This window comes from Portunus trituberculatus, chromosome 37, assembly GCF_017591435.1.
Source record: "Portunus trituberculatus isolate SZX2019 chromosome 37, ASM1759143v1, whole genome shotgun sequence".
Lineage (NCBI taxonomy): Eukaryota > Metazoa > Arthropoda > Malacostraca > Decapoda > Portunidae > Portunus > Portunus trituberculatus.
In genome coordinates, this window is record NC_059291.1 from 10425663 (window position 1) to 10435662 (window position 10000).

A 10000-nucleotide genomic window follows, 5' to 3' on the forward strand; every position below is an offset into this window, starting at 1 on the left:
AAGCCGGGTACTCCCAGTCGAGGTCCAGCCCATCGAAGTTGTAGCGTCGCAAGTGTTTGATGGCAGAGATGATGAAAGCCTTGCGGAGTTCCGGTAGAGACACGAGCTCGCTGAACCTGCCTGAGCCTTCGTTCCAGCCTCCGATGGCCAGGAGAGTCTTCAGCCCCTTGTTGTACTGTTTGAGCCCATTGAACTTCGCATATCCGCCTGGGTTTTGATGGGAGGATGAGAGGTGAGAACAAGTGGTTAGTAATGCTGGGTTTGGTATGATTGATGGTGTTGTGTCGGTATGTGTGTGTTTGCTGCTACTTCATTATATTATTTGGTTATGTGTTTGTTGCTTTCGCTTGATTACCAGTGTGTTGTTACTGTACTGATGGTGGTGGTGTGTTAGTGGTGTGGTAGTAGTGGTGCTAATGAATTTCTGTTGCTGCTGTTGCTTATTTTGGTGGCGGTCATGGTTGTGGTTGTGGTGTTTTTGTTCATGGGCTTTGCTGTTTTTGTCAGTGTTGTTAAATTTTCTCTCGTTGTGTTTATATACGTAGTTGGTCTCGCTGATTATTTATAGTTTTGATACATAATATTCATTTCTACTTTAGTTATCATTATATAACCAACGGCAATATTCATCAACGTGACTGTTATTGTTCATTTCATCACAACAACAACAACAACAACAACAACAACAACAACAACAACAACTATTACTACTGCTACTACTGTCACTACTACTAAAATACTAGTACCACTACTTCAACTTCCCTTGACAAAACCAAACATTAAAAACAACCAAGCACACACACACACACACACACACACACACACACACACACACACACACACACACACACACACACACACACACACACACACACACACACACACACACACACACACACACACACACACACTACCCCATCACAAAAGATCCCACAAACAAGATGACCCCATAAAAGCAAAGCCTTCAAGAACCTCAAAAACGCATAAAAAACACTCAGACCCTTCGTTAGCCTCCACCAGACGTCCTTGAGCCTACAGGAACCTAAGAGAACACCTACAGGAACCTTACCACACACCAAAACCCCAACAGCCTCGCATCCCTCACATACCTTGCTCAATATCCTGGTATGAGTCGAAGGGTTTCACCTCGAACTCATCCGTCAGACCTCCGAAGGCATAGACCAGGTGAGTGCACAGGTAAGGGTTGATGTTCTGCGGGGTGTATTTAGCTACACCTTTCCGATAGACAGACCAGTTCGTGTAGTAACAGACCACTCGTCGGGGCGGGGTAGTGGTCTGCCTCCTGGCCACCTCATCTGTAAGGGAGAGGGAGAGACAGTGTTAAGATGTTGTATGTCGGAATATAAGATTATGGAGTGAAGGAAGCTGCAAGACACACCTACACGTAGTCTTAGTATGATATATGTCCACCTATTTCCACTTTACGTCCTCATCCATAAATTCATCTAATCTTCTCTCAATGCGAACTAATCTTTCAAATGTAAAGGTTGTGGTAGGTTAGTGAAGGTGGGGTTAAGCAGTGGTGTGTTGGGACGTAGACAAACGGTGGGGAGAAGGGAGATAGGGTGGTGTGACGGGAGGTTGTTGGCATGGTGATGGTGATGGAGGAGAAAGGGAGGTGTAAGAAAAGGAAAGGGAAGGGTAGATGGATGGAAAAAAAAGGAGGAGAAAGTGAAATGATGGATTGAAGAAGCGATCATAAATAGTGTTTCATGAATATGTGTTTTTTACTACTACTACTACTACTTCTACTACTACTACTACTACTACTACTACTACTACTACTACTACTACTACTACTACTACCATTACTTCTACAACTACTACAACTACAATTATTCTTCCTCCTCCTACTATTACTACTACTGCTACAACTAGATCTATCATATCCTTACAAGGCGCCTAACTAACGGTACAGGAAAAGAATTAAACTAAAAACTGTAACATACCATCATTTTTTCTCCCTCAAAATATACATATGCTTCACTCATGTCAATTTTTCCAACAGCTGGGGTCTAAATTTTTTCGGTGGCTCCTGAACGTGGGTCGGTCTTCCGCCTACGTGCTTGCAAGAGGCAGGGAGGGGAAAAAATCTACTTAGCCACGGCCTTGTTCCTTTGATATTACTACTAGATAGCCCGCCCTTGCCTCCTGCCTTATATATGTACATGCCTCCTGCCTACTTACCTTGGCTGTCCTTCACTACTGGGTCTCCTAAATGTTGCTATTCTAACTGTGGTGGTCCTACTGGCTTTCTGTGTCCTTCCCATGCCGCTCCTTCATTTAGCACTGTTGTTTGGCTAGTACTGCTACACCTTTGCTAATGCTACTGGTACTACTTCTATTACTACTATTATTGCTACTGCTGCTGCTGTTACTACTACTACTACTACTACTACTACTACTACTACTACTACTACTACTATCAATTTGTTTCTATAACCAATTAGTTCTCACATGATTTAATTTCGCAGAGAGTACAATGCAATGAATGGCCGCTGCTAAGACAATTGTGTTCACTGGTAATTTTTTTCCTCTGATATTCTAGCGTAACATTCTTTTTTTTTGTTCTTTATGTAATAGTGTAATACATGCTTCGTTACGTGTAGACTAGTGCTTTTACTTGATCTGTTACTGGTACTACTAGTTTTGCATTTACTTCTCCTACTCCCCCCCCTTCCTCCCCTTCTTCTTCTTCTCCATCTTCTCCTGCTCCTTCATTCCCTCCTTTACTATGCTATCCTGTTACTTCTCTTCTTTAATTCGCTGTACTGTGTCTTGTACTTTGATATTCTGTTACTGGTATTACTAGTTTTGCTTTTACTTCTCCTACTCCCCCCACCCCCCTCCCCTTCTTCTTCTTCTCCATCTTCTCCTGTTCCTTCACTCCCTCCTTTACAATGCTATCCTGTTTCTTCTCTTCCTTCATTCGCTGTACTGTGTCTCGTACTTTGATATTCTGCCTCTTCTACAGTGCTATCCTATATTTCTGCCGCCCTGTCACTCCTCTTCCAGTAATAGTCAGTGTGGAATAGTTACCCACAAACCCCACACCCCAAAAATAAAATAGATAACAGCAATAAGAGCCATAAAGTCTGTTGGTGTTTGTCACTGTTTGATCTCCCTTTGTATAAATTTTTGGTGAATATTTTTCTTTATAAGTATTACTCCTCCTTCTCTTTCTCCTCTTCCTCCTCCTCCTCCTCCTCCTCCTCCTCCTCCTCCTCCTCCTCCTCCTCCTCTTCCTCTTTCTCCTTCTCTTCCTTCTTCTCTTCCTATTCTCCTTCCTTCTCCAGCAGTCTTAAGGCGAGTCAAGTAAGGCACGCTGACCAGCCCGCGTCCTTGGCTGCTTGTGCCTGCAGGAGTTATGCTCAACTCTCACATTTACTACAGGCAGCAGGGCGCGTGACTGGTAAATAGGCCGGCCAGAGAGAGAGAGAGAGAGAGAGAGAGAGAGAGAGAGAGAGAGAGAGAGAGAGAGAGAGAGAGAGAGAGAGAGAGATATGAATGGTCAGGAAATTCTTGCCGGGTCAAAATTAACTGTGATGTTTCTCTTTCGTTCGGAGTTGTCTTGTTACTTTTGTTCTCCCTCTCTCCCTCTCCTCCCCTTTCTCTCCCTCTCGCTCTCTTTCTGACGTATATATACAGACATTTACATCTATTTGTTTTTGTTTCTTTTACTCCTACCCTCATTTACATATCTCTTTCTAATACCCTTCCTCTTATTTATTCTCCTTCTCCTTGTCCTTGTTCTTCCATGCCACTACTAACCTTTCAGCAGTGCCACAGACTCCTACGATTAACCCACACACGCACCCACAATCTCCTCCTTCCTTTCCCCTTGACAAACACAAAACTCTTCACAAACATGGACGTCTGGACTAAATATACACGTACTCCTTCACTACATTCCTGTCCCCGTCTCTCTGGCTTCTCTGCTCCTCTCGCCACCTCTTCCTGAAGTAAGTGGCCTCGCTAGGTGGTATTTTAGGCGTATGTAATTAAGGGCTAAGCTTGTGAGTGGAGACGCAATGTTGTGTTGAAGATTTGTTGAGTTTGCAGCGTAAGGGTGTGGTGATGTAGGCAGAGATGTATTTTTGAGTTTTACCATGCACGTGTATGTAAGTGTTTAATGATGCTTAGAGTTATACATACAAAAATGTACGCACACGCACGCACGCACACACACACACACACACACACACACACACACACACACACACACACACACACACACACACACACACACACACACACACACATTGGTGAACAAGAGGAAGAATCCGGAAATCTAAGTTTCTGAATGCATGTTTTTTTCTTCTTGAGGTCAAATTAATTTTACTTTTTCCATTATGTTGAGAAACTTAACATGCATGTCCTCTCTCTCTCTCTCTCTCTCTCTCTCTCTCTCTTGCCTATATTTTTATCAAACAAAGTTGGTACTGCTTATATATGTAAAAAATGTACGAACATAATAAAAAAGCTGCAGGAAGTTAATAGTCAATCAACCTTAAGCCCCACCAGCGTGTGAAAGGGCTGGACAATTGCCTTACACAACTCCCTATTGACTTTAATGTCGTAACCTGATCATTGAGTCTCTTCCAGCCATATACAACTCAATCTGACACCTAATTTCCCTTTATCTCCCTTTGAAATCAGAGTTTATCAAGCTTAAGCACGAGCAGAGTGTGAAAGTGCTGAGCCATTACCTTACACAGTTCCATGTTGACTCTAACCTCGTAACCTGATCATTGGGTCTTTTCCGGCCATATACAACTCTATCTGACACCAAATTCCCTATATCGTCCTCTGAAATTAGAGTTTATGAAACCTGAGCAGCACCAGCGTGTGAGAGGGCTGGGCAACTGCCTTACACAGCAAATGTCTCAAGGCAGGTACAGTTGTAAGAGTACTTGGTCTGAAGGAATGCAGTTTCCGTTAGGATTCCAGTGAGCTCTCCTGAAATGGGCGTGGTTTTGAGGACTGGCGGTGGTACTAATGGAGTTTTACCTTGAAATCTATACGTGTTGGTGAGTAAGAATGGGAAGAACCAGTTAAGGAGGAAAGGCAAGAATAGTAAAGAGAAAGAAAATAATAAGAACAAGAAGGGAATAAATAATAATCAGTGGAACGTGATGACAAAGAATGAGTGTAGTTAAGAGAAAGAGAACGAGAGCGAATAAAAGTAAGGGTGAGTGGAATCAAACGAGAGAGAAAGAGAAGAGTTTAGAAAAGGAGAACGAGCAGAGGAAGAAAACAAGGAGTGAGAATAAGAACAATAACAATAATAACAATAAGAAGAGGAAATCCGTCAAACAAATAACGGAACACAGCTAAGGATAAAAAAAATAAATAAAACGATTTGGTTTCAAAAGGAAAACTGTGTCACATGGAATGACAAACACACATCACAACACAACAACACACACAACACCTTGACCGTTACTCACAAGCCAGACATATTTATTGAAGTGTGTGAGAGAGACGAATGATAAGCCACTTGCATCATAAGTGTCTGTCTGTGTGTGTGTGTGTGTGTGTGTGTGTGTGTGTGTGTGTGTGTGTGTGTGTGTGTGTGTGTGTGTGTGTGTAATTTACCTCGGTCGCCTACTGGTCACCCAGCCAGTCTTCCCCATTACCGAGCAAGCTCAGAGCTCATAGACCGATCTTCGGGTGAACAGGGGCTACACATTAAGAGGCTACCCATTTGCCTCACCGCTTCCCGGAACTCGAACCCGGCCCTCTCGATCGTGAGTCGAGCGTGATAACCACTACACTACGCAGTGTGTGTGTGTGTGTGTGTGTGTGTGTGTGTGTGTGTGTGTGTGTGAGAGAGAGAGAGAGAGAGAGAGAGAGAGAGAGAGAGAGAGAGAGAGAGAGAGAGAGAGAGAGAGAGAGAGAGAGATACCTGAATGTAGGTATTACGTAACACTATTTTCCTGTTCTAAACTCTCTCTCTCTCTCTCTCTCTCTCTCTCTCTCTCTCTCATCATGTTACTCAGTACCCGAGGGCCTGACCCGGCCAAGTTAGCGGTCTGCGTGCGTGAACACAGACAGACAGAGAGAAAGAGAGAGAGAGAGAGAGGGGGATGGGGGGGTTAGCGTGAGAGGGAACGGTTGACGAGGAGTGAGGGGAGGAGTGAAGGGAGGGGAGAGAAGGAGAGGTTGGTGAGAAGGGACTGTTGTTTCAAGGTCAGACTGAGGGTGCATAGGTTACAGGAGAAAAAAAAAGGAGGAAAGAAGGTAGTGAGGAGCAGGAGGAGGAGGAGGAGGAGGAGGAGGAGGAGGAGGAGGAGGAGGAGGAAGAGAGGAGGAGGAGGAGGAGGAGGAGGAGGAGGATGGAGGAAGACGGAAAGGGGGAGCGGAGATGGAGGAGGAGAGCGAAGACCGTGAAGAAGAAAATGTGAACATTATGAGGATGAGAGAGAGAGAGAGAGAGAGAGAGAGAGAGAGAGAGAGAGAGAGAGAGAGAGAGAGAGAGAGAGAGAGAGATAATGACTCACTGGTATGACCGACGCCCATTTCCATACCTGTACTAGACATGTGCCCGCCCATCCACACACACACACACACACACACACACACACACACACACACACACACACACGTTTTCTCCTACCCATCCCTACACAAACAGAATTTCCTCCTCGGTAATTTATCTTTCTTTTCACCTTATCCTCCCCCATTGATTCTTCTCTTTCTCTCCCTTCCCCCCTTCCTTCCCTTCTTGGCTCTTCCTCTCCCTTCCTTTTCTTCCGTCTGTCTCTGTCGTCCTTCTTCCCTTCCATTACTACCTCCTTCCATGTCTCCCTCCCTTTCCTTCCCTTCATCTCTGGTTTTCTTCTATTCCTCTCTCCTGCCTTTCCTTCCCACTAGTCCTCCCTCCCTTTCTTTCCCATTCCATTCCTTTCCTTTCCGTCCATTCCATAGTTCTGTTCCTCTCCCTTTGTTCCTCCTCCTGTTCCTCCTCCTGCTTTTCACTTTCCCTCCATCCGTTGCCTCATCAACCTTCACCTCTTCCCGTTATGCTACGTTTACACTTAATTTCCGTTGTTACTCATGACTGTAAATCCTTCAATCTGTCTGTCTGTCTGTCTGTCTGGCTGTCTGGCTGTCTGTCTGGGTGGGTGACTGTTTGTTTGTCCGGCTGGTTGATTCTTTCAATTTGCCTTCCATGTTATCCTTTCATATGTGTTGTTTACTTTTCTCTCCAGTAGATTAAACACCAATATCTTGTACTCATCCTTTATCTATCTACCTATCTATTTGCTCGTCTGTCTGTCTGTCTGTCTGTCTGTCTGGCTGGCTGGCTGGCTGGCTGGCTGGCTGGTTGGTTGGCTGGCTGGCTGGCTGGCTGGCTGGTTGGCTGGGTGGTTGGTTAGCTTAATCTTCCTTTCATATTATCCTTTCATGTCTGTGGTTTGCCTTTCTCTACGGTCGATTAAACAGGTAAACAATGTACTCAGTGAAGCAGACTCCCTTATTCACAGCTGTTAATTGAATGAGAGGCAGGGAGCGATGAGAAAAGGAGAACTGATGAAGGACGAGCAAGAGGAGGAAGAGGAGGAGGAGGAGGAGGAGGAGGAGGAAAGGGAGGATAAAGGTCACGCGAGAGTCAAAGGATATGATGGAATGGGGAAAAAGACAAGAGGAGCGTAATAGTGTGTAGGTGTGAAGGGGAGAAGGGGAGGAGTGGAGAGGAAGGAACGAAACAGAACAAAGAGAGAGAGAGAGAGAGGAATGCAAGCTATGTTAGTAAAAGGGAGAGAGAATGGATGGCATGAGTGGAAGGGATGGAAGGAAAGTGAATGGGAAAGGGTGGGGGGGGGAGAGAATGCAGAGAGGGTTTAATAGAGAGAGGGAAGGGAAGGAAATGGAAAGAGAAGAAAGGGAGGAGAGGGGAAGGAAAAAGGGGCTAGGGAAGGGGAAGGGAATGTGAGGAAATGGCAAAGGAAAGAAGGGAAGAGATGATGGGAAATGAGAAATAGATGCAGAGAGGAGAAGGAGGAGGAGGAGGAGGAGGAGGAGGAGGAGGAGGCACAAAGAAAATAAGATTGACAGGGCTGCAAAGGAGGCCAACACACAACACACACACACACACACACACACACAAAGAGAGAGAGAGAGAGAGAGAGAGAGAGAGAGAGAGAGAGAGAGAGAGAGAGAGAGAGAGAGAGAGAGAGAGAGAGAGAGAGAGAGAGAGAGAGAGAGAGAGAGAGAGAGAGAGAGAGAGAGAGAGAGAGAGAGAGAGAGAGAGAGAGAGAGAGAGAGAGAGAGAGAGAGAAAACAAGCAAGACAGCGAAAGGGCGAGACAGAGAGATAAAGACATTGAAGCAGGGACAGAAAAAAAAAAAAAAAAGAAACAAAAGAAAATTATGATAAGATAAAAACAGAGAAAGGAGGGGAGAGAGCAAGGGAGGGAGGAAGAGGACGAAGAGGAGGAAGAGGAGGAAGAGGAGGAAGAGGAGGGAAGGACAGAGGGAGGGGAGGGGATGGTGATGGGCTTGGAATTAATCTCGTTTCAAGCAAGGTCAGCCAGTCTGGTGATCAGAGGGAGGGAATTAGTTAGGGAGGGAGGGAAGGAGGGAGCGAGCGAGGGAAGGAAGGAGAGAGGGAGGGAAATGCAGGTTGGGAGGGAAAAGGGAGGGAGTGAGGGGAAGAGGGAGAAACGCAGGTTGGGAGGGAGGAAGGGAGGCAGAAGTGAAGGAGGGGGAGTTAAGAAGGCATGGAGACACAGAGGGAGAGGGGGATAAAAGGGAGGCACAGAGGAGGGACGAAGAGGGAGGAAGAAAAAAAAAAAGTTTCCATCAAGTAAAGCCGAACTAGTTATTGATGGAAAAAAAAGAGAAAAAGAAGAAAAAAAAGGCAACAACAACAACAACAACAACAACAAAATAAAAAAACAATAATAGTAACAATAACGACAATAACATGAACAACAACAACAACAACATGACCAGCACAATTGCCGTCCTCCAATCACGCAAATCCAACCAAAAAGAGAAAGAAATAAAAGAAAAAGAAAAAAGAAAACACATAAATTCACAAATGAAAAAATCGATATACCATTCACAGGAAAAGTCAAGGAAAGGTAACAAGGCAAAGGGAAAAAAGAAAAAAAGAGAAAGAAAAAATAACAACAACAACAACAACAACAACACACGTGATAGGATGATGAGAGAGAGAGAGAGAGAGAGAGAGAGAGAGAGAGAGAGAGAGAGAGAGAGGAGAGGAAGGGGTAAAGGGAAGTAAGGGAGATGCAGAGAGAGAAGGGAGGGAAGAGAGCAAGGAAGAGAGAGAATGAAGAAGCAAAAAAGATGAGACTTAATAAAGGTGTGGTCTGGAGAGAGGAGGAGGCAGAAGAGGAAGGAGAGGGAGAGGAAGAAGGAGAGTGAGAGGAAGGAGAAAAGGAAGGTGAGAGAGGAAATAAGAGGAAGTGAAGAAAGAGAGGGAGAAAAAAAAATCAAGGGTATGGCATGAAAAGAAGAAGGGTGAGAGTAATGAAGGAAGGAGAGGAAGAAAGAGAGGAAGAAGAGGAAGGAGAGAGAGGAAATAAGAGAAGGTAGCGAAGAAAGAGAGGAAGAAAAGAGGATCAGAGGCCCAGCATGTAAGAAGAAAGGAATAAAATTCAGGGTGTGGCTTTGAGAGAGGAAGAAAAAGAAGAGGAAGAGGAGAGAAGGAGAGGAAAGAGAAGAGAGAAGAGGAGGGAAAAGGATATGGTCATTGCATTTTGTGAAGAGGACTTGGTCAAGGTCTAACTAGAGCTTGATGGGGGGGGGAGAGTAAGTTTGTGAGGGGAGGGGAGGCGTGGTTGTGGAGGTGGGGGAGTTAAATATGGAGTGACGCATTTGTAAGAGAGATGGAGTGAGACAACAAATGGCAAAAGTGAGAGGGGGATAGGAGCGAGAGGGAGGCTGATAGAGGGGAGAAGGATGAAGGGAGAGGCTGAGGAGGATAAGAAGGTAAAGGTTTTTCTGAA

At 45.0% G+C, this 10000-nt stretch overlaps 1 protein-coding gene across 4 annotated transcripts in view; it reads right to left on the minus strand.

The window, feature by feature from the left end:
• LOC123513966 (proteoglycan 4-like) overlaps positions 1-10000 on the minus strand; it is a 60479-nt gene that overhangs the window by 39537 nt on the left and 10942 nt on the right. For all 4 annotated transcript variants that reach the window (XM_045271470.1, XM_045271472.1, XM_045271473.1 and 1 more), the window contains 2 exons: positions 1110-1316; positions 1-207 (listed from right to left, as the gene is read on the minus strand). The exon at positions 1-207 is cut by the window's left edge and continues 53 nt beyond it. In XM_045271470.1, the coding sequence (XP_045127405.1) occupies positions 1-207; positions 1110-1316 (414 nt within the window). The remainder of the gene's footprint in view (positions 208-1109; positions 1317-10000) is intronic.